Here is a 26,369-nt window from a genome sequence, read left to right as displayed (position 1 = left end):
GAAGTTAAGTTGACTATTTTCATTATGCATTCTTTTAAGGCATCGGGTCCTTATGAGTTTCATGCTTTCTTTTTCAAGAAATATTGGGAGATTATTGGTTTAGATGTTTGAACTAGAGTTAGTAAAGCGTTATCTGGTATGAATGTTGATCCGAGAATGATGAAAACTCTTCTAATTCTTATTCCGAAGGTAGAAGCTCCGATTTCTATGAAAGATTTCAGACATATCAATCTCTGTAATGTGGTTTACAAAGTTATAACAAAGGTCATGGTCAATAGACTTCGTCCTCATCTCACAAACATTGTTGGGCCCCTTCAACTGACAACATCATTATTGTGCAAGAGGTTCTCCACTTTATGAAGAAGACGAAGTCCAAGAAAGGTACCCTGACCTTTAAGATTGATCTGGAGAAAGCCTATGACAGACTTGATTGGAGGTTTCTAAAATATACCCTTGTGAGTTTTGATTTTTCTCCTGTACAATCAATCTAATTATGCGTTGTGTCACTGCCTCTTCGTTGTCTATCCTATGGAATGGGGATAGATTAAATAGCTTCACTCTTATATGGGGACTCAAGCAAGGAGACTCGATGTCACCATATCTGTTTATGTTGTGTAAGGAGAGATTGTCCTATTTTATTAATCATCAAGTTGATACGGACTTGTAGAAGCTGGTTGCTGTTTCTAGAGGGGGGTTTAAGAATTTCTCATTTGATGTTTGTCGATTATTTGCTTCTTTTCTGTAAAGCTGAAAAGAAGCAAGTTTAAAATGTAATGGTTGCTTTGGATAAATTATGTAGAGCCTCTGGAATGAAAGTTAATATGAAAAAATCTAAAATGATGTGCTCCAAGAATGTTTCAATGACAAAGAAAGAGATTTTTATTGGAGTGCCATCTATTAGATTCATTCAGAACTTGAACAAGTATTTAGGGGTTTCCGTTGTCACTCTCGGGTGGTGATGTAAGCAGCGTTCACTGATGTTCTAGACAAGATTCGGGGGAGACTGGCTAGCTAGAAAGGAAGATTGGTTAACAAGGCGGAAAGACTATGTTTGATCAATTCAGTAGTGATTGCTATTTCTTCTTACCACACGCAAGTATCTTTCTTCCATAAAGGGATATCTAATAAGATAGAATCTATGATGCGAAGCTTTCTTTGGAAAGATCAAGCTAAAGGTAGAGGTATGAATTTGGTTAGTTGAAAGATATTTGTCACCCCTAAAAAGTTTAAAGGTTTGGGAATTTGAGATTCATTTTGTGCTAATGTTGCTCTTCTTAGGAAGTTAGCTAGTTTGGTAATTTTTTCATCATCCAAACAAATTATGAGTTCAATTATTCGCAGAAAAATATCGTTCTTTTCTCGGAGATTGTTTTAGTCAATCTCAAGACACGGGCTCTTATGTTTAAAAGAGTATATGTAAAACTTGGGATCTCTTGAAAGATGACTTTGTTTGGTGTATTGGAGATCTAAACCAGAATTTTTGGTTTTCTAATTGGAGAAGAGAGGGGTAGCTTTGTCATGAGATGGATTATATTCATATTTCTGATTTGGATATCCGAATCTTGGATCTTTGGTCATTTGGATAGTGGCACCTTCAAAATATATATTCTTCTCTAAACCAGTTTTTGCAAGGCAACATTCTTTCCTATAATTCGAATGTGCAAGCAGGTTCAGTGGTAGGATAGTTTTGATCTGGTGCAACGTCAAAGGTTTATGATTCTTGTAGTGGTTACTTATGGCTCAGTAAGAAGAAATTTGGTTGGGAGGACCAGGGGAATTGGCTTTGACTTTGGCGTCAGCTTGTTCCGAAAAAACATAAATTCTTGGCCTAACTTTGTTTTAGGGAGGCTCTGTCCACTGCTGATTTTCATTTCAGGAGGAGCATCTCATCGATGGACAGCTGTCCACAATATTTTCTGGCCAGGAATTGGTTGTTCATTGTATTCGGGATTGTTCGAAAGTTCAGCTAGTTTGGCAAGCTTTGGAGATTTCTTCTCAACCTCTGCATTTGATGAATTGGTTCTTGCTTCATAGCAAAAAGCGCCCTTTTAGATCATTTTCTGGTATATGGTGAATTTGGCATTCCAGGAATAATGAGATCTTTCATCCATATGAGTCTTGGCTCTTGAATAAGGTGACTAATATAGCTTTGTCTTTGGAAAAGGAGCTTCGAATTTTGAGTTGCAATGAGTTTCTATTCCCTCTATCATTAGTGGCTCTTGAATTTTTTCTCGATGGGTACTTCTAAGATTAATTGTGATGCAAGTTATCCTGATACTGATGATTGTGTTGGTTTGCCCCTGTGTTAGCAAAGATTGGAATAGAAGTTGACAACGAGATTGTTTGAGAACGATTGAGAGTTGTAATATTTTGCAAGGATAATTATTTGCTATTTAGAAAGGATATCTTTTAGTCTAGGACTTGCGACAAAGAGATGTTATTTGTGAAACGGATTGTATAGATGCATTTACTCTTGTCAATCATTTTCAGAATAATTCTAATTTTGTTGATTTTTTAGTGCTGAAAATCTGAGACATCATATATTGAAAATAGCGTATTGATCTTTAGTTGATCTTAAGAAATACAAAGTAGCGGATATCATGATAAAAACGGCAATGAAGATTCATACTCATCAAATAGAGCTTCCATTACCTTAAAAAGAATTTAAAAATAGTATTAAGTGAGACTATTCTACTTCTTAAATAATTCTTTATTCTTTATTTTTTCTTTTTTATTTGTTCTTTTTTACTTTCCAATCACCAAAAAAAAGTTGGTCATTCAGATTCTTTTCATTCGTTTTCCAAATTCTTTGGTATAATAATCCAACTCAATAAGATACTTAACCCAGAGAAATGACACTTCCTAGCAAATTAAACGGCTAAAAAAGGCCACAATAGTGGATCTTATTTGGCGAAATTAATCATGAATAATACAACACAAAATAGGAAGGAGATAATGAAATCAGGTATGACAACAGCCGCATAATTGCTTAAGGTCTAAGATATTTTGATAATTTAGCTAACATTAACAATTACAATTTCGTGTATTGAAATTTTTTTGGAAAAAAAACCTTTAAATTAATCTCTAAAAATTTCTAAATCGAATGTTTTAGCCTTAATAAATTTTTATATATTCTCTATAAATCCTTTAAATAATTAAAAAAATAATTTTTCTAATCCAATATTATTTACGTTTATGTCATGTTTCTATCTAGTATAAATCACAGTGGAGTATTGTAATTTAAAAATATATACATAAAGGTGATTTCTAATTAATCTTTCCATAAATAAGGGTTAGGTATGAGTTGTCTAATTATAATTGGAGAAATTTAAATGTGTTATCATGGTTAATTCTAACCATTTCTCTAACTTCAATTTTAAAAGCTAAATCACTAAACCATGATAAAATTTATTTTACAAATTACAACAGTTTTCAAAGAAATCTTATTTTGTAATTTTTTCAAATTTTCTAGAGCATCCAATTTTTTTTAATATGTTCCAGCCACAAAAAATTTAGAAAAAGTTGTTACGATCGCTGCTAATCTATAAGGGTACCTATATACTTGTGTATACATATATTAATTAATTATTAATTAGTTTAAATAAGAAATTAATTTTAGTTTTTAAAATTTAATTTGTAATATATTTTTTAGATATCATAAAATAAGATATTTAGTAAATATATATTGTGAATTTTTTTTACGGTATTTACTTAAATTTTTAATATAATTCATCCACAAATCGACTTTATGACGCTTGAATTGGTCCACGGGAAAAAACACCAAGTTGACAATGAAGCGAAAGATTTTAAAAATGACATAATTGTTTGAAAATAAAGAATAAAAAAAATCGAAGAGAGAGAGTGTAATTATTATTTAGGATATACTGATAAATTATTAAATAAACTATGGTACTTTTTAAAATTTGAAAACTGAATTAAAAAAATAAAAATAAAAATCAACAGATAGAATATATAAATAAGGAAAAGTATAAGTAACCTTCAGCCAAAAATTAAATAAAACTATATTAATTTATATCAATAATTAATTAATTTTAAATTTTTTAAATTCAAAATTTAAAATATTTTAAATTGATTAAGTAAACCTAATTAAAACTTATAAAAACCTTCCTCTTTTTTCTCACATTAATCTATCTACTTCTAACAATCACAAATTCGAAAAATATATAAAAGAACATCCATTTAATATGAAAAAGAAACATTCTAATACTTAGTAGAAGAAACATCTATATATATTAACTCGTAAAAATTTTGAATTCATCCAAAGGTATTTGGCTGGGTTTTGGCTGATATGTTTTTGGTTCCCTAGCTTTACTCTATAAATAAATACGAGTACCTTCACTAAAAAAATATGTATCGGAAAAATGTCGGAAAAAAATTGCAACTAAATTGTTTCAAAAGTAAATGCACAAAAAATTTACAATAAAAAAAAATGGTTTTTATTTGTGTGGCTGGAACATATTTAAAAAATTAGGTATTCTGAGAAATTTAAAAGAAAATTACAAAATGAGATATTTTTTAAAACCGTTCTAATTTACAAAATAAATGTTAGTATGGTTTAGTGATTTAGTTTTTAAAATTTAAATTAAAAAGATAGTTAGTATTAACTATGATGATAATACATTTGAATTTCTTTAATCATAATTCAACAAGTTATAGAGGATATCTAATATAGTAATATTCTATTTATGAGAGAGTTAATCGTATTGGTTATATTATCTTATAGTATGGGAAATTGTTTATTTTTTTATTTTGGTAAAAAAAACCCCATATAATTGGGGAAGCTGCACTAGCTAACTAGCAAGAACACTGCAAACACAAAACAAAACAAAAAAACGTACTGAACATGATGGTACCAGTGGATGCTTCACTTTAGTATAGCAACAATTAATAATATAAGTCACCAAAGTTTAATTTCTAGCTTTTAGATTTGCAACATATAATGAGGCTTCCAGTGAAACCGGGATTTGAATGCAAAAATAAAGACGGTGGTGGACAATTTTGCTGCTTTCTTTTTCTTTTTGGCCGTATCATTTTCTGAATTTTTTTTCTTGATTATATTGACATTATTAATTGATTAAATTATGCAATAACAAAAAATATAGTATGCCAACATATTTAAAAAAAATAGTAAGCTTAGTATATATATATATATATATAAACTTCTCTTTCTGTGTGTGTTTTTTCTCTTTAATTTTGTGTTAAGAGTCCTGTATGTCTTGGTTTTCTGCTTGGAGATATTTGTTGTACATAATAATTAATTAATTATATTATATATACATTAAAAATCAGATATAAAATTAATTATTTGTATAAAATATATGATGAAATATAAAATTTATATTAAAAATTAATTAAATAATAAATATATTTATATGCATAATATTAAAAAAACACACTAAAAATATATTATAATTAATTTAGTAACTGATTTTTTTTTTGGAAAATAACATTTTTGTAAATCAATATATAGCTGCTCCAATATCCTTTGGAAAATCAAGCTATTATTAAATATTAAAAAGAATAATCCAGGTAGTTTAACATTTGCCCTTAATTTCCTCAACAATTGCACAAATCCTTTCTATGTAAATTAAATCAAAGCAATGCTTGTGACTATTTAATAGAATGAAAAATTATATAAAAAAAAAAAACTTGAACCATGAATTGATGAAACCTTTGAACATAGAGAGATACCAACATTCTTTGGTTGCCTTGAAAGATAGATAGAACGAATCACTAGTCCTTTTTATTTATTTACACCTAACCTTACCCTTGCATTTAGTAGTGCATTTTGTCCTGCTTCTTCTTTTCATTTATCAAAATTGATGCAATCATTCAAATCATCTTTCACTTATTAGGGTTTCCACGTGAGTTCACTTTGCATAACATGGTAAGCTATGTTTGGTGAAGAATATGATATGATGTTTTCATAATTCAAAAAGTTTTTTTGTTGATTGATGGGTCCGTCGGCAAGTGTTAGGAGACACGGATTTTGATCAAAACAGACAAATAATTTAAGAAAAAATATAAATAATTATTTTTTAATTAGTTAATATTAATCAATTTAGAGTATAAAATTAAGAGTTTGTGATTTAGGTTTTTGAATTTAAGATAAACAAAATAATTTAAAAAAAATAACTAATATTAGTCGAAAAGAATTAATTATCTAACATTACTCATAATTTAAAGACCAGACAAGGATTAATGGATTACAGAGCGGTGCAGATTTAGAACATGCTGATATATAAAATTATGAAGTGTGAAATTAGTCCACCAATTTTATTCTTTTAAAAAAGTTAGTTGCGAATTTATCACTAATAGTATGTTAATATTAATGGGTCCATTTATTTTTGGTAACAAAGTGTTTTCATGACTTTTTGCATCTGTTGGTTCGAAAAAGTTAAGATATCATTTCAAATTTTGCGAGTATATTTCCAAGTTTGGAGTTTTTATTCAAATTTTATTGAGAATTTATAGATTGTCTAAAAATACGTTTCAAGTCATTTGAAAGACAATCCACAAAATTTGGTTAATGGTGGGGATAGAAGACAATAATTACCAATCACATTTGATGGACAAATTTAACATTAAAATTTTATTTCTAAATAATTCCACATGTACAATAGACTGATTTAATTAATTAGTTTGCTCAATTTATTATAAAATCGAAATTACAATTATTTCTCAATTTTGATATCACTCATTGGGTCATTGACTCATTGTGGGGAGTTGTTAATCACATAGAGTTTCTTATATATACATTAATTCGTCACGTTATAACTCAATAATATAATTATATGATGGTTGATTGGATGAATTTTGATATGCAAAATAATATTTTTAAAATTTAAATTTTTACTAGAAAATAAACTTTTTTTAAATTATTCTTTAAAAAATACTATCTCAAAAAATCAATCATCATATATTGTTTATGTATAAATATATATGTTATTTTATTTATTTTTAATATATATTTATTTTATACATATAAATAAATTTAGCAATTAATTTTTTATATACATATAACAAAGTTAACATAACGGAGCCTCGTAATAAAGAAGGGGATATGGCCTACTCTAAATTTTAATTTAAGTAAAAGATAAATAGATCTTTAACTTTTTGTTTTGTGGATATTTTTTTCTTTAAAATTTAAAAATATTTTTAAGTCTTTGAATTTTATACGACAAATGGATAGATCTTTTCGTCCATTTGTCTCTCAAAAAACAATGAGATATTAGTAAAGTGACGCCTCACGTATTCGTTACAAAGCTATGTGTCTATTACGGTGCTGATGTGACATGTTCCCCAAAAAAATAAAGGATAAATAAGTCCTTGCACTACAAAATGACAATATTTTGTGGTTTTATGGTTCTGCAATCTAAGAGAGGATGGACTAGAGAGAGATTAGATGAGGGCCAAAGGGAGAGTAAAAAGAAAAAGGCGACAGGTGGTGGTTCGGTGGTGATCAGACATGTGATCACCAGAGGTGAGATAAATGGCCAGCGATGATGTTGATGAAGATAGTAGTTGGAGAGTGAGAGAGGTTGTTCTTTTTCTTCTGTTTTCGTAAAGGGAAAGAAAGAGTGAAAATGTGAGGTAGAACTGGGAAAAAGGGAAAAGAAGAAAGGAGAATGAAGTGGAGCAGGCCGCGGTGGTGGCGTGGACTGTTGGCGATGAAACAGTGAGAGGCGGCGATGATGTGGGATGACGAAGAGGAGGAGAAGAGAGAGGAGCGCGGCAATTCGGTGTGGCAGTTTCATCACAGATGGTGAAGGCTACGGTAATTCTGGAACGGCGATGGAAGAGGAAGATTATGGTTGTTGGGGTCTGAACGGCAACTATGGAATGGTGGTGATGGTGAATCGGAGGTGATGGTGGTGAGAGGAGGGCGACGCGCAAATTAGAGGGGAAGAGAGGGGAAGAAGAAAATTTGAAAATGAGTTTACAGTTTTGGAATTTCTTAAACGCTGGGGAGTTCGTCAGCGGTCGTGGCTGGAGGTTCATGAAGATGGAGATAGTGATGATAAAGGGAGAATGAAGCTGCGCGTGATGAAGAGTAAGAAGGAATTTTGTCTTGTTTAAGGCTGTTTTTGAAATGATGTTGTTTTGCAGTCGGAAACTTAATTATCCCGTTTTAAAAAAAGTTTCATCCACACATGTATTCGTAAGATCAGATCAGTATAATGGGACTATGTCAGACTTTTTTATTGGTTTCGACAGACCCATATGAATGGAAGGATTCTTTTGTCCAACTTTTAAAAAGATAAAAAATTTAAAAGTATTTTCAAATTTTGAAGGACAAAAATATATACCAAAAAAATAATCAAAAACTTATTTATCTTTTACTTTTTTAATTTTTTTTATAAATTATATATAAATTTTAGTTTAATTTTCTAAAATTTTTATTTTAGTGTGAAATTAATTTTTGTCTTTTTCTATTAAAATTAATAGCTCCCAAACAATCATTTATTTAATCTAGTTCTGCCTCTAATCGTTAATACATATATTCTTTTAAACTGATGAATCGGTCTTATGAATGAGTGGGTTTCACTAAATCGAAAATTTTAGAAAGTATTTTACTGCTTAATTAATTGTAAATTATAGATGACTGGAATATTGAATAAATAATCAACCAAATTCCTCTATTTGCATATAATTACTTAATTCATATGAGTATGTTGAAAGTTAACTATATGATAAGACTAAATTACTCACACTTAAAATTCCAACAACACGCTATGTATATACGAATCAAATTCATAAATTTCTACTATTCACTTTCAAAGTAGCCAATGTATTTAATTATAAAATGTAAATATGTCATGTTTCAAAGTATCTAATATATAAGAGGTGCGTAAGCTAAAATAAAAGCCCTTGTAAGTTGTAATTAATGCATGTAAACCGGTCCACTCACATTCTAGAGCATTTTTAATACTCTATTTTAATTTTATTTTATTTTAGATTTCAAAAAATATTACATAAAATATTTATGAAATTATATATTATAAAAATTTATTTAAGACTTAATGTGATATTTGTCATTCTAATATTTTGTCTTAATTCAATATAAATTTTATATTATTTTTAATTATTTTATTTGATAGTTTATACAAGTGATCGTATTTAATTGATTTTTTAAAAGTGAATATGATTAACAATTTCGTACACGTCTCAAACCTTTGTCTACGTGCAGTAGTTTAATTTCCATTATAAAAAATTTGGAAAAACTATTGAGCACGATGAAAATAAATAAATAAATTAAAGTAACTACATATAATAAATTTGGTGTTTAGATAAACTCCGAATCACTTTGGATTTCTTCATTTAGGAAAAGATGAAAGCATGCAAATTCTAGGATTATTCTATTTTTGTAGTTGACAAGTTTGACGGCAAAATGGTCCTGATTAATCCTTATGATGAGCACGTAGTATATATTAATAGTGTGATAAAAAAATATAAAATATTTAATGTGGTTAGATACTTAGATTGCTTAGCGTTTTACCATTTGTTAGAATATAATTAGAATTAATTATGATCAATTAATATTATTTAGTATATCTGAATATTTATTATAAGAAATTACAACTTTATTATTACGATTCTCTTAGTATTTATAAATATCATTTTATATTGTAATATTTTACATAATATAAATAGACAATTTAAATACACACAAATTCTTTTTTTAATTTATTCTTTTATTTCTAATACCCTTTATAGATGAGTCAAGGTCCATTATTAGTTATTATTATTATTAGTTATTATTAATCAGAAATTTTTACATAGTTTGTATTTTTACTATTCCCTTTCAAAACTTTTAATCTCGTTTAATTTCTTGAGGTAAATTAAATGAATTATCAAAAAGTTGTAAAAATCAAATATGATGATGAATTGATGATGGGATGTATTGGAAAAGGATGATAGTCTAACAATCTGATTCTTTTTCTTCTTAAATCTTAAATATAATAATGAGGTTATTTATAATAGAAAAATGTTAAGAATTTAATATTTTTTATTAATATTAGTTAATATTTTATTTTCATATTATTAGAATTTAAAATTTAGTTTTTAGTGTCTAAAATTAATTAAGTGTTAATTAAAAATGATAAATTTTATTATTCATATAGTAGTATTTTTTATAATTTCATACAAATAATTATTTATTATTATTGATTTTGTTGATATTGTTGGTATTGCAGTAGTAGAAAGTTTTGATATATATTATGTCATAATATCATTTTTTTTAGAAATTCAAATTAATAAAAAAATATATAAATAATTATATCTTTGAAAAAATCAAATTATATAATATTATGACTAATTAATATAAAAACATAATAAGCTATTTGTAAACTAAGCTAGTATACTTTTCTTTTAATCAGCAGTTAAAATTAATAAGTTACTCAATTTAGTGGAAGGTGCATTTTCACTCTATATATACAAGCAAGAATTACGATGCCAAATCCTTCAAAATAATCATAGGATCATAGTGATGGGGAGCTGTTAAACATATATAAAGCAGATGCAACTACTTCTAATACTCATAAATTTTAATTTATTTATATAAACAATTGTAAAAGAAATTCCTTTGACCATCTTTCCTTGTATCAGTAGTAGGGTAGCACAGCTTTAATCTTCACCTTTTTTTAAAGTATGTCACTTATAAAACTTACATATATATCCTTTTTCTCGCAAATTTTAAGGTTTATATTTAAGATTCCTCATTAATAAATACTATTGGTTTAGTAAACAGTGAATAAAAATGTAAGTAGCACCAATATTTTAAAATAATAACTAGAATAAATAGATAAAAAATATACATAAAAAATTTAAAATAGATACAAATATATAAAAAATCATAAATATTAAAATACATTCAAAAGATTATTTTTAATAGATAAAAGTACTATGTTGTGAGTTTGTAAAGTCTGTGATGTATTTTTGTCTATAAAAAATAATTTTCATTGTGTACTTTGCAATAACTAGGCTAGTTGGGAATCTACAATGCTCCAGCATTTTATAAGTCTATCGTAATTCAATGCTTGTGTACCGTGTGTTTATTCAGTATTCTTTCCTTTTGGGAATATAGCATGCATGAACAATACCAAGCTATTGTGCTCCTTGTTATTATATATAGAAATTATAATACATATGGAATCAAATAGTTTATTTTTTTAATTTATAAGAAATATTAGAGCGTCATTAGAATTTATTGTTTTTGGTTATTAGTTAGTTATCAATATTTAAAAGTATAGAATAAAGTATGTTGTTGAATTATTAGTCTAAAAAAATTAAACTAAAAGAATTAAGTTGATAACTAAATGATGAATAAAAAATAAAAATAATAAATTTTGATGATTTTTTAATATTTTTTATAATTAATTTTAATTTTAATTTTAATTATAAACATACAAATTAAAAATAGTTACTTTTATATAAAAATAAAATTAAAAAATTTTTATTATAAAAAATATTAAAATTGTATATAATTATTTAATAATAATTGAATTATAACTTGTTTAAATTTAATTATTTTTAAAATATTAATAAAAATATATATTTTAATTTTTAATTTTAAGTTTTTTATTATTATATATATTTTTTTAATTTACGTAAGATTGACTTAACCAGTTCAACTATGAATTTACTATCGATTTAATTAATAAACTAATGAACTAATAGTTGATTGGTTCAATTATCAATTCGACTATGACAATTATAGCCAGTAATTTGTGAAGCATGCAATTATTCTACTTATACTTCGAGCAAGAAAACTTGTTAAAATATGCGCTTGTTGAGTATAAAGATTGTGTTCATGGAATCCATTATTTTTTTTGTATATAAAAAAACAAAAAAGTCAAAGGCACCCGTTCAAAATAAAAAATATCGAATAATTAAATAAAAAAATAATATATAAATCAAAACACCAAACTTAATTTGACTTACCGTGCGAAAAAAGAAAAAGAAAAATCAAATAAAACCCTAATAGTTAAAATGAAATAAAACAAAGACAAAACGAAAACAGAAACCTAATAATGAAAAGAACTTAAGCAGAAACACCAACCCTAATGACAAAATAAATAAAAATCCTAATAAACCAACAGAACGAAACAAAAACTAAAATTAGGTTTTAATTTAGCAATTTAACCTAACGTATGATGTCAATTTTAATTAATTTCCAATAAATGGTGCCAAAAATTTGATGAGCAAAAACAAAAGTTCATAGATATTGACAAGTGCATCGAATCATTTAAATAATATCACAGTGAATAAATATTATTTTTATGAGAATTAAAGGATTGAGCATGCAATTATCGAATTAAATACTAGGGTTTTAAAAATGTTCATGTTCTCAGAAAAATTAAACCTTGTTAATTTAGTTCTAAAATTTGCAAACCTTTGTTCACGATAAATTTAAAGTAACCGATTTTCAATGTCTCGACTCATTAGTTTCTCTTTAATTGACCAACCACCAATGTCTTAGTCGATCGACAAATTAAAAAGGTTAAGTTAAAAAATCTGATTAAGTTTTTCAAGGAGAAAACATAATTTTCGAGAATAGTCCTAATCCGAATTATATGTCACGTATCCTAAATTAGGGCAATAAAAAAATCATGTATTTACGTCGCTAGTTGATTTAAAAACTATGTGAAAGAGTTTTCAAGCACGATTTGAAAATCCGTTCTGTCAAATCAGCAAATAAATTCATGACGAGATTAACACATCTGTCGATGTTACTAATCTTTTGTTGTTGATGAAGAACGAAATACTCAATCATAAATAGATTAACGCAAAATTTTAAAATAAAAGACAATCTAAATTAATAAACTATTGAAACACAAACAAAACTCCTAACACTTTAACAAAGAATTAGTGACTCATGAAAAAATAATTAAAAAAAAACAAAAGAAAGGGAGAAAAAAAGAGACATTGAGGGATCCAAAAATCCTCCCCTTACCGGCCTACTTTCTCTATGTGAGCTATCTCACTTATTCAAATCGTAGGTTTCTAATAATTCCAATTCAAATTCAAAACTAAATCTTATCTTAATTAGAAGTAATAAGATAATATTTAATCAATTCAAATTTTAAAATTTAAAATAGAATCAAATTCAAAAACTAATTAATTATAAAATATTTTCTAATCTTCAATTTAAAATTATATCATTAAAATGGGGCCTATAGAGATTAATCATTGGAAAATAGCTTTTGATCAGGATGTGGCACGCTAACTTTACTGTGTGGCATGTCTTCTTGAGCCTTGAGTTGAGGTGTGGCATGCCCTTCTATGCACATAGCATGCCTGGCTGAGAAACGAACTTGTGCGTAGACATAAGCGTGTGCCTATGCATACGATAACAAATTTTTTTTAGAGAATGTTGCACGTCCTACTGTCTCTAGATATCATATGAAATTTTGTATACGGTGATATAATTAAAATTGAATTGAATTGATAACGGGTAAAATGAGAAGAGGATAAAAACATAAAAAATAAGAAAATATATATTATCTGAATATTTTTTATATTATTGAGTGATAAAAAAATGTCCTATGCTAACTAACTATTATTTATAGAAAGGTTTGTAAATTGAATTGAATTGATAATGGGTGACATGAGAAAATGATAAAAACAGAAAAAATAAGAAAATATATATTATCTGAATATTTTTTATATTATTGAGTGATAAAAAAACGTCCTATGCTAACTAACTGTTATTTGTAGAAAGGTTTGTAACATCTGTTTAACCAACTAAATAATTTAGAATAGGAAAAATATACGGAACCAACTAATAATCAGCCAAGAATGAAATAACATAATTAATTATAATTAGTTTTATTAATTTATAATTTAATTTATTTTTTAAATTATTGTTGACTACGTTCAAAACATGAGGGAAGATACGCTAGTAATAGGAGAGAATCACGGAACAGATCCTTTGATTATTAATTATTAGTTGGTTCTATATAATTAATTATGTTTTATTAATGCGTAATACATGAAACATAGAAATCATATCCAAAACCATCCAATTTACAAGAAAAAGAAACATTCGTGTACCTATCAGTAGCAACATCCCGTTAAAGTTATCGATGTCTCTGATTTACCAGTTGGCTGATTCTTGGCTTATATAGAGTTAATTTCCTAACATTGTTGTTCAGAATAATATTTATTCTTCTAATAGTTGAGCTAATCATTCTCTAGAGTATTACACCTCTTTTGATCTTGATTCTTTACAACTTCATCACTAATAAAATGTAGTAATGATTTTTCTTACATTACATTCAATTCCCTCATTAGTTAGAAACCAATTTTTTTCCCACTCTTCAATTCCTACAAAATATATATATTATGGAAGTGGTCGGAAGATTAAATGAAACGTTGTCAAATTGTGAACCAAGGTTCCAAATTAAAGTTGGCGTCATTTATAAAAGAAAAAAGGTATATAGAGCAACATTCGAACACTTGGCACAGAGTCACTTGTGCTTAATTATGATACAAAGGAATAACACAACAAAGAGTGTACCCTACAACTACAGTTGATAGATGAGAAAAAGCAAAAAAGGATATACGTGCGTTCTAATATTATTTTCTTCTAAAATATTTTAAAGGAGAGAAAAGTAATGTTATTAGAGAATCCTAAGCGGTGGTTTTGATGATGGGTTGAATGCACGTTGACTCTATATATATCTTAGGTAATGCGTTTTTAAATGATGCCATTGCATAAGAAAGCAAATTAAAGATGCATGAAATACATTAAATAATTGTGGAATTAGAGGAACCACTAACTCCCTAGCTACACTTGCTATTCAGATAGAGTAGTTCACAACTTCACATCACCTATACAGACAAATTAAATATTAAATATATATTTTATACGAATTTGGGTAATATTCTCTCTTTCGATCGACAGCTAAGTTATTAATTAGGTTAAATTAGACTGACTTAATTATAACGTAATACAGATTATGTTTTATGGTGCGCATTAAAGTTTTATATTACTTCTAAAAAAATAGTTTTTTTTTTGACAAAAAAATATTTTAACTATCAATAATTTCGACTACAAAAACATAGATAGATAAATTGAAGTTGAAGAAAGATAGTATAAAAAACGTCAAAATCGAATTTAAAAGTAATTATTACTTTTTTTTAACATCAAGACTTATTGTTTATCTTTCAGGTTAAGTGAAGAATATGAATGCAAAATTTAAGAAACAAGTTGAAAAAACATGAAATTTAAAGACTAAAAAAATGTAGATGTCAAAATTTAGAAGACAAAATTTTTCATGATTAAGATAAGATTGTGACTGAAAAAAAAAAGAAGTAAAACAATGAACAACATGCTTCATGACAAGTACATCTCCATGGTCTATTAATATATAGTAGAAATTTAGAAGAGTTATAAAATTTCTTCAACAATACTAAATCATCGTAGAGATCATCACAGATAACCCTTCACCAAAATTTTTAGTCTCCCAATGCAAGAATATAGAGTACAAATGCATATCAATGTTGAAAATCCTTTTTATTTGCTTTTTTTTTTATTTTCTTTTTTCATTTCTTTTTCTTTTAGTTATTTGCTTTGCGCATTTTATTTTCACTTCTGTTCTTTAAGTATTTTACTTTCTTTCGATTGTAATTTTAAAGCTTCAGTTGTTTTATTGTAATTCTTTATTATTTACTACTATTTGAACATTTCATACACGAACTTAAGTAATTCTCGAATTAAATTCATTCTTTTTCGTAAAAAAAAAATTCTGTTGAAATTACTAAATATCGAGTGAAACAAAAACAAAACATAAATATTTCTACTTTACCATAACCACACAAAAAAAAAAACTTAAATGTTGTTCCTTATTATTAAAGTTACTTTGTACAGTTGTTTTTCCCCATGAAGTAACCTTTTAGAATTTAGTCAGGTCTATTCCTTAATAAAATGTGGCTAATTGCTTTCATGATTAGACTCGAGAGTTATCTGAGGTTAGAAGCTCAAATTGAAATTAAAGAGAAGAGAACATCGTGATTCCCATAAAAGAACTTAATGCTATACACACAGAGACCATCCATGAAATCAAAGTAGCTATTAGACATTATCTCCAAAAAAACAAATTTTCGCTACACTACTATATATATACTTCACACGAAAAATCTCGAGCTTTAAAAAATTTATTCTACATTCTAATAAAATATCAACTAATGGATATCGGTGAATCATAAACTGAGTCAGTTTAATTATTTTCATAGATGAAACAGGGTGCATATCCATCCACTCTAGAATAATGTGTTTCTATATTTAAAAACAGCATAGTTTTTCAACAAGCAGTTCTGATAGTATAATCTTTCATCCTAATTTTTAATACACAACTCATATTATTATAAGAACAAAATAGAATTCTACAAAAAATAATAATAACAACAAAACAAAATTTCTAAAATTTTAGAATGCAACGAGAGATTTTTCAGGATCTTAGAATATACTAAGGATCCAAAGCTCATGTGTTTCCTAGTTATATTAGGCAGTGAATGAGAACAATCAGAAATAAAAAACAAAGGTTTTAGATAAATTTATTTGCATTTATTTAACATTCTTTTAGGTTCTTTTTTTAACCCAATTAAACATGTGGCATAATCTGAATCAATATTAATTAAATATATAGGTAAAATCTGAATCAAAATTCTTAATTCTAAACAGCCACAATTAAAATAAATTAATCAAATATATAGATAAAATTTGAATGAAAATAACCTGAAAACATAATCTGAACTAAGAATATATTTATAAATATTGAGAAAAATAGGATTCGAATTTTGTAAGTGATAAGAATGAAAACAAAAAAGAGCAATATGAAAATACGAACCAATGACAGAAGAGAGGGCGCGATAATTAAGATTCGCGCACGGTGAAGGAGAGGAGAATAGTTGCCAATGATGAGAGGAGGTCATCTGAGCAGCCACACAACTCAGAGACGGCACAGACTCGCACGGTGGATACGAGAACAGGGATGGGTTACGTACATCGAAGATGAGGGATTAGGACTTAGGAGTTTCATGCACTGTAAAGTAGAGGGGAACGGTCGACGATGGTAAAAGAACCGACTCCACGGTGACATAGCAACGCACGGTGTGTTTGAGCACAGGAGTTCGCAGGTTCCTCTTCTTTATAATTTTAGATAATTTAAACTGATTTAGGGTGAAATCACTATATTAAATTGGGGTTAGCGGCAGGATTTCATGAAATCGACGCTAAATTCTTAATAATGAAAAATTGCAGCCGATGAAAAAACAGCTTGCAATTTGCCGTTGCTATCTTCTGCCTCTCTTGTAGTGAATCCTAACCTCCAAGAAAAAAAATCTTTAAAAAAAAACAAAAACAACAAACACAAAAATTTATCTTATTAGATAAGATTGATTACATGAATCAGACGATTCTATTAAAATATATTATTTTCTCAATTAAAAGAAAATGCATCTTATTTTGAATTATAGTTGTTTATTTATTTTTTCTCTGACTCTTCAATTATTGTAGGTAATGTACAAGAATTGAATTATGAATCTGCTTTCATAATTACTATAACGCGAGCACGTAACGCGCGTACTCCCATTCTTATTGATGATTTTGAATATTTGATCGAAAAGATAGATATTTAGAATATTGTAATATATATATCTCATTTCATATCCATCACAATATACTATTATACTCCATTGATCAATCACCAATTGTCAGGTGAAACGTAGAACGAATAATGAGAATATCTTCATGTGTTTCCCAATTATATTATTCGTCCTTCAAACTTTTTCAGAAAACCCCCAACCCCAAACCAGGTAACAAAAAATGAATAATTTCTAATCCAAATTATATATATATATATATATATATATATATATATATATATATATATATATATATATTGTTGGACTAAAAATAAAATAAAATTTACATCTTTGCTATATATATATATATATATATATATATATATATATTTATTTTATAATAGATTAATAGATACTATTTAAATACTAATATTTTCTTAATAATCAATATGTATTTTTTTATTTTGTCAATTAAAAAATCTAAATACATAATTACTTAATAATAATTATATTTTTATATGTATGTCAAGAGTATTAATATATAAATAGTATATTATATATATAATAAAAATATTATTTGTACACTAAAATTAACCACTAAAATCAACCATCAATATATTTGTGTATAAATACATGTATGCGTGGTTTAATTTATTTTTAATGTGTATTTATATTCTAATATATATTTTATACTGGTGGCTGGTTTTAGTGACTGATTTTTATATACATGTAGTATTACTCTACATATAGTTGTGTAATCTAATGGTCATTTTTTGGTCTCTTATTTAATAATCATTTCCACCTATGATGTTAAAAATACCATTTTGTTCTAATAACATATAATTACCTGGTTATTGTTGCAGCAACATAGAAAATTATAAAGGGTTAGGAATGAAGTCATGAAGAAAGAGAGGTTATAGCGATGGTGACTCCATTTGCAAAAACCATTGCCTTTTATGGGAAAGAAGACACTAATTTCAGCCACTATCTCTACCAATGAATGGATACTTGACACCTATAAAGTCATCGCCGTCCCCGGGGAACTATGCTTTATAAATAAATACCCTATAAAGAGAGGCCATTACAACATCTACATATTTTTATTTTATTTAATATTCCTGTAGTATATAAATATAAATTTGGTTATTCTCTTTCTTGTATAAATCAACATCCAAAAAAAATAAAAATAAAATAAATATAGACATATTTGACACGTTTGGTTTGACCAATAGGATTTAATTTGAGAGGAGATGATATTACATTTATCAGTTGTTCTTTATTTTCTTTTTAATTTTTATTTTGAATTTTAAACCTAAAATACTTAGTTAGAGTCAAAGGATTATGTCCACTTTAATTAATGTACAAATTCATCTTTATATTGACTTTTGAATTTTAAGGACACTTGTAAAAAAATAGTTGTCTTATTATTTGTTTTCTATATTGGAGATCTTCTACAGCGAAAATACTGTTATATATTATTATATTCTTTTTGTTTATTTTATTTTCAATAAGTACAATAGAAGATTTTTCCTTTTTGATGAAAGCTAAGGAGATTCGTGGCATGGTGAAAACAATTGAAAGAAAATACAAAGTAGAGAGAAATTAAATTGAAAAAGTAGACAGATAAATCTTGTTTGGTTAAAAGCAAAAATATAAGGATTGAGATGGAACTCCTTTTTTTAATGGGATATGGATAAATATATTGCTTTTTGGCCTATCTAAAATTGTGCTTAACAAACTTACGTACAGAAAATTGATGGTCATCTAAGAATTTTAATTAAGCTGACGAGCTTTTTAATCAATAAATTGCGTATATGATTGTTTTCTCTTTTCATTTTCTATTGCATGTCACATACAATATTAACACAAAAATGAAAACATCTCAGATGTATGTAGAGGAAATCATTTCTTGACTACTATATGAATTTTGGTGAATTTTATAGTATTTTTTATTGTGGTGTTTAAATTGTTTAATTTATTTTTATAAATAAAAAATAAAATATTTAAAATTTATTAAATATTATCTATATATATATTTTTAACAAATTAAATACAATGTTATAGATATTATAATATTAACCCTTTTTATTATGGTAATGTTAATATACTCTGAACAAAATAAAAGGTATAATATTTTTTAAAAATTAATCTATTATTAAAAATAAGAGAAAAAAATATTAAACATCTCAAATTATAAATTTTAAATTCTAAAATTAATTTATTGATATAAAATATAATACTCTATCATGCACGGACACTCTAACATGGACTTCATACACCACATGACCAAATATATAAAGTTTAAATCTTACGAGGCACACATATATATATATATATATATATATATATATATATATATATATATATATATATATAGTCTAAAAGACTAACTATCAAGATGTAGTTAATTTAGAGCCAATTAATTAAAAAATAATTTTTATTTTTAATTTTTAAATTTAAAAAATTAAGATAGTGGAAGTTGGTGTTTTACTTTTTTTTTTTAATGAATTTATTTTTTAACTAGTCCGTTCTAAGTTGATTATCCTCTAATTGGGTTCTCTAGTGGGATCGTATATATATATATATATATATATTATACATAATATAAAATATCTTTTAGATAAATTATAATGTTATTTTAATATTTTATTAATATTAAATATATATTAATTTTTTATTTTTTAAATATTTTTTTAATTATATAACGTGTTTAAAATATTTTGTATTTTAGTAAATAATAATATATATTATTTTTAAATTCATTTGAAGAATACATATTAAATAAAATTTGGAGAAGATTTTTTATTTTTTTATTAAAATAGATTAGATATAAAAAATATGTGAATAAGACGAATATTGATAAGTGTCGTATGTAAAATATGTCTGATGATAACTTAGCAAAGTATCTGTACTTTATAAATAATAATAAAAAATTAAAACTTATTTAATTAACAAAAGTTACAGAACTTTTTATTTAATATATTAAATCTAATTAACTTTTACTTTTTTGAAAAATCAAAGTTAAAAGGAAAATTCACTACCATAGTCAAAACTTCAAAACAATAATAGACCGATATCAAAAAGCATTATGCAATCTCATACTTTGAGGACAAGTGGATATCACGAAATCTTATAATGGGCCCCTCACGTTCTAATTATTATTATTTAAAAAAATAAATTAAATTCTTACATAACTTTAAAAATCTCTACTACTTTTTCCCCCAAAAAATTACAACGGAAAAAAAATGAGGAATCAAACAAATGTTCTAGTTCCACGTGGCAAGGTGCAGTGCAATACCGTTATATCCATGAACAAAAACACATAAAAATGCAAATACATTTCCGTATGAAAGGGAAAGAAGAAAACATTGGGCAAAGCACAAATGATATTAAACACCCAAAAGAAAGAAACACTATTGAGTATTATTCCTTTATTATACTTACTGACACCAACACTTTATCTTTTTTTTTTCTTTTTGAATTGTTATAGCATAATAATATAGCAAGCATAGCATAGTATAGCCCAACAAATAACAACATATGATTCAACACCTAATAGTAGTGACAGCAATGCAAGATTAAAGAAACAGTAGCACCATTCCTAAGACTATATATTGTTACCATTTCCAAACACATCTTTGTGTGCTTCTCGTGCCTTCTCTCACTTTACACAAAAACACCCCTACTACTCTTTTCTTTCATGTGACTCTTCTTCTTCTTCTTCTACTTCTATTCTTCTTCTTTTCCAATACTCTCTCATCCTTATTCTTTATCCGATCTTAACTACTTCATTGTAATAATATATATATATTTATACTTAGCTTGCTGATCAATGATGCCCCCAGAGCAAGAAAGCAATATTGCACCCAACATTAGTCCTGGTGATGCTGAACCGGTGGAGGGTTGTGCTGCCACCAATAATAACAAAGTTATACCAAGTTTGGATAATAATAATAATAATAATAACAATGATGCCATTCATGATGAACACCATCAACCAACAACAGCAGCAGCAGCAACAGCAACAAGATTTTCTATTCTTCAACAATCTTTGCGTCCTATTACTCTAAAAGTACTCATCAATTAATCTCCCTCTCTCATTTTCTCACATTTATATTATATATACATCTGTAACACTTGGACTAGTTTATTTTATATACTTACATAATAATAACATCTCATACTACTAAAAAGTTTATGAAACCAACTTTTGAAAAAGAAAAGAATCGTTTCTATATAAAATTAATCAAAACTACGACTACGATCATCTTTATTAATCAATGATAGAAGAAATTGTGTTCATCACGCTACTAAGATTTTTGTGTTCTTGTGTTTGCAACATAGTTTGAGGACGTATCATACAGCATAAGCTTCCCAAGGAAAAAGAAGAACGGCTGCTTCATGCATCAAGAGCCAAAGCACAGAAGGAAAATACTCAGCGGCGTCACCGGCGTCGCTCGTCCCGGGGAGCTAACGGCAATGCTGGGGCCGTCCGGGAGCGGCAAGACAACTCTCTTGACCGCGCTCGCCGGTCGCCTCGTCGGAAAAGTTTCCGGCTCCATAACTTACAACGGCCGCCACGACACCGCCGCCGTGAAGCGCAAGATAGGCTTCGTCTCCCAAGACGACGTACTCTACCCTCACCTGACCGTCCAAGAAACCCTAAATTACGCCGCCATGCTGAGGCTCCCGAAGACGCTCACCAAGGAAGAGAAGCTTCAGCATGCAGACGCGATTATCGCGGAACTCGGCCTCACGCGGTGCCGGAACAGTCCCGTCGGCGGCGGAGTGTCGATTATCCGGGGAATCTCCGGAGGAGAGAGGAAAAGAGTGAGTATAGGTCTTGAGATGCTGATAAACCCTAGTTTGTTGTTTCTCGACGAGCCTACGTCCGGGCTGGACTCCACGACGGCTCAGCTGATCGTGTCGGTGGTGCGAGGGCTCGCCCGCGGCGGCCGGACGGTGGTGACGACGATTCACCAGCCGTCGAGCCGGCTTTACAGGATGTTTGATAAGGTGGTGGTGCTTAGTGACGGGCACCCGATTTATTCCGGTCAATCGGGTCGGGTCATGGAGTATCTTGAATCCATCGGGTATGCGCCAGCTTTCAACTTCGTCAACCCTGCTGATTTCCTTCTTGACCTTGCAAATGGTGAGTGTAGTGATGATTTGATTTTGACCTTAGTTAGCTTGATTATTGGGTCTATATTCATTAATTATTCAATTAATTCAAGTATAGCGATGATGATGATTACGACCATGATATATATATAACATCTTGGATTTTTTTGTGGGATTTTGTGGTGAGATGCCGGTTTCTCAAATTATATTTGTCCTGTTTCGACTTATACATGCACTCTCATGCATTATATTAATTAAGGATTTATTTTATAAAAAATATTAGAAAATCATTAAAATTTATTACTTTTAACTATCAATTAGTTATCAATATTTAAAAGTATGGAATAAAATATATCATTAAATTACTAAATTAAAAAAACTACAATAAAAAAGATTAAATTGATAATTATGTAATAACAAAAAATATAAATTTTGATGGTTGTTAGAATTTCTCTTATTTTATTTGCTTAGATATGGTTTCTATATAAAAGTAATAAGTATATGGATCTGGCGATTTTAAGTTAGATAATATTGAAAGAGATAGTGATTGACACTTGTGACTTGTGGTCATTAACTATCAGGTGAAGGTTCATTTTCAAAGATTTTAAATAATGGTGGTGAGATAGGATTTAAGGTCTTCTCTGAAGCTAGCTAGCGAAACTTGTTTGAAACATAGATAGCAATAGCTATAACGAATAATGGGTCATTAGGAGCAGTAATTTGATTAGACATAATACCGAAATGGGGTCAATTTTTCACGACATGTGAGCTTTTTCTTCTGTTGGTAGATAGAGATCAACACAAGAAAAACTTTATGTTGTAAAAGGAGTTTGAAATGGTCCGAATCTCATGATGGCTAGATAAAGTTTTGTGAAAGATAGATAGATATCTGTGTGCATGTGTGTCCATGTTTGTTTAAAAAAGAAATTACTTAGCCTATTAGCTGCTTTGTATTTATTAATTACATTTGATTTTCCCAGAGATTAGCTTGTCTCCAAATCCAACCATAAGTTCTTTGGCATAAGAAAATTGTATAGAAGAATTTCTTTTTCTTTTTCTTTTTTTCCTCTTCAATCAAATTAAAGGTGCATATTTTTATTCTTTCTATTTTTTATTCAGTGACATTACTTTTTGCTCTCTTCTTTTGTGCTGTGCTAGGGGTACTTATTCTTATTTTGAAAGCAGAATCTTTTTTATTGGGAGAGGAATTTTCCTTCTCAAAAACATAGCCATCAAGCCACATGAACAATTAAGTCCCTACCCAGTGTGGCACTACTAGCCATTATAGGACTACTAAAAAAAGTTCATTTGATTTTTAAATTATGATGAGAAATTGAATTCAATTTCTTAGAATTAAATGCAGAGCATATTTGAAGCACAAATTCTATGATGGTGGAAACATCTTGAAGCATTGTACTATTAATTTCTATTACTTTTGATCATATGCCACAAAAGTCAATAGTGTCCATCCATTAATCTTTTACACTCTGCTTGCAGGCATAGTTGCTGATGTCAAACATGAGGATAATGTTGAACATCACGAGGATCAAGCATCAATCAAACAGTCCCTAATTTCATCCTACAAGAAGAACTTGTATCCTGCTCTTAAAGAAGAGATTCAACGAAATAATATTGACTCGGTAATATCATCAGGAACACCAAGAAGTAAGTCAAAATTTCATGCTCTCTTTGAATTCTTTTTCCTTTATTACTCGCTTCGTCCAATAATAAGTGTTAGACCGACAAAACTGCCAGCACTTATTATTCGAGGGGGTTATACTAATGTATAAACACCATGGTTAAATTATATCATCAATCATTCTTGGGTAGGTTCTGATAATCAATGGAACACAACATGGTGGGAGCAATTGAAGGTGTTACTTAAGAGGGGTTTACAAGAGAGAAGGCATGAATCCTTTTCTGGCCTTCGAATCTTCCAAGTTTTGTCTGTATCCATTCTCTCAGGGCTTCTTTGGTGGCACTGTGATCACTCACACATACAAGATCAGGTATTATATAAAACCATGTTCTGTTTTTTCTCCTTTTTATGTGACAACTCAAAGTTGAGAGTAATGAAATTGCAGATTCATGCAGTTACATTTTTTTCCTCTCAGATGTTAAAAGTTTTTTAAACTAATAAACTGATTGCAAGAATTACCAACTAAAATGTTATTTGATGCAGACAAATTTTAAGACTTGTAAAAATTAAATTTTCTTAGTACTTATAACAAGGTTGCATTCTTTGACAGGTTGGACTCCTTTTCTTCTTCTCAATTTTCTGGGGATTCTTCCCTCTCTTCAATGCTATCTTTGCATTTCCTCTGGAGAGGCCAATGCTTGTGAAAGAAAGATCATCAGGAATGTACCATCTGTCCTCATACTACGTGGCACGAATGCTCGGAGACTTGCCAATGGAGCTTGTCCTCCCTACAATCTTTGTAAGCATCAGCTACTGGATGGGAGGACTAAAGCCTTCAGTAGTGACATTTGTGCTAACCCTCTTGATCATGCTTTTCAATGTCCTTGTATCCCAAGGAATAGGCCTAGCACTCGGCGCAATCCTCATGGATGTGAAGCAAGCCACGACTCTAGCCTCAGTGACCATGCTGGTGTTTCTCTTGGCCGGCGGCTACTACATTCAACATATGCCCCCCTTCATAGAATGGTTGAAGTATGTCTCCTTCAGTCACTACTGCTATAAGCTCCTTGTAGGAGTTCAGTATCCAGAAAATGATGTGTATGATTGTGGACATGGCTTGCTTTGTAGAGTAAGAGACTTTCCTGCTATAAAGTGTTTGGGGATTGAAAATTTGTGGGAAGATGTTGCAACATTGACTCTGATGTTAATTGGATACAGAGTTGTCGCATATTTAGCTTTGAGGATGGGGCAGCCTCACTGACTAACAATAAGGACTTTGAATTGTTATGAACAGATTTAGAGTTTGGTTTTTGTTTGAATTTCCCACCTTATGTAAAACTGGTGGGAATTCATTCAAATTGTAAGCAGAATATTTTAATGCCTTTTTGTGATTATTAATTATTTGACATGAAATGAAGCAATCAGAATTGGTAGAGAAACTTGTGTCCAAAGTTTTTTTTCATCATCTAGTAAGAGGACAATGGTCTATTTTGCTGGCACAAAAAAGGTGGTTTTGGATCTTCCTATGCATGTGATTATTGTTGGAATTTGGAAACTTAGTTTTATCAAGTAAATGCATATAATTCTGTCAGCATTTGTGTTTTGTCTTGTCTATTTGTCAAACCAGGACAAGATTGAAAAAAAAATAAAATAAAATAAATTTCCCATTCTTTTTGTTATTTCTGCACTAAAATGGATTCATTCAAAGATGTTATGTTTGGCATGAAAATATCTGTTATATTAGTTGTAATTTGTAAATATCTGTATTATTATATTCCTATGCTGTTCTCACTGAATTTAATACAGAGCATTCTCCTTGTCAAGAATATATGGGACCAGTTTGATGAAATCTAGCATACACGCTGAAGTAATTTTCTACATGGAAAAAATTGTAATTACAGTATAGTATTACTTCAGTGTTTATGTAAAACGAGCTGTTACATCAATTTAAAATCTGGATACTCAATAATTTTGTTGTTTTTAAACATTATTTTAAATG

General features: G+C 28.4%; 1 protein-coding gene and 1 long non-coding RNA gene across 2 annotated transcripts; both read left to right on the top strand.

The window, feature by feature from the left end:
• The first annotated feature begins 16,862 nt into the window (after nt 1–16,862).
• On the top strand, nt 16,863–18,821 carry LOC140175397 (uncharacterized). Its single transcript, XR_011866151.1, has 2 exons — nt 16,863–17,163; nt 18,474–18,821. It is a non-coding gene; the product is annotated as an uncharacterized lncRNA (long non-coding RNA).
• A 2,251-nt stretch (nt 18,822–21,072) lies between these two features.
• LOC112712696 (ABC transporter G family member 21) lies at nt 21,073–25,809 on the top strand. Its single transcript, XM_025765627.3, has 5 exons — nt 21,073–21,682; nt 21,955–22,762; nt 24,229–24,396; nt 24,562–24,740; nt 24,981–25,809. The coding sequence occupies exons 1-5, from the start codon at nt 21,443–21,445 to the stop codon at nt 25,629–25,631; spliced, it is 2,046 nt and encodes a 681-aa protein (XP_025621412.1). The 5' UTR covers nt 21,073–21,442; the 3' UTR covers nt 25,632–25,809.
• Nucleotides 25,810–26,369: the final 560 nt, after the last annotated feature.

The sequence above is a fragment of the Arachis hypogaea genome, chromosome 9 (genome assembly GCF_003086295.3).
Source record: "Arachis hypogaea cultivar Tifrunner chromosome 9, arahy.Tifrunner.gnm2.J5K5, whole genome shotgun sequence".
Classification (NCBI taxonomy): Eukaryota; Viridiplantae; Streptophyta; class Magnoliopsida; order Fabales; family Fabaceae; genus Arachis; species Arachis hypogaea.
Note: the sequence above shows the minus strand (reverse complement) of the source record. Positions and strands in the feature narration are given on the sequence as shown.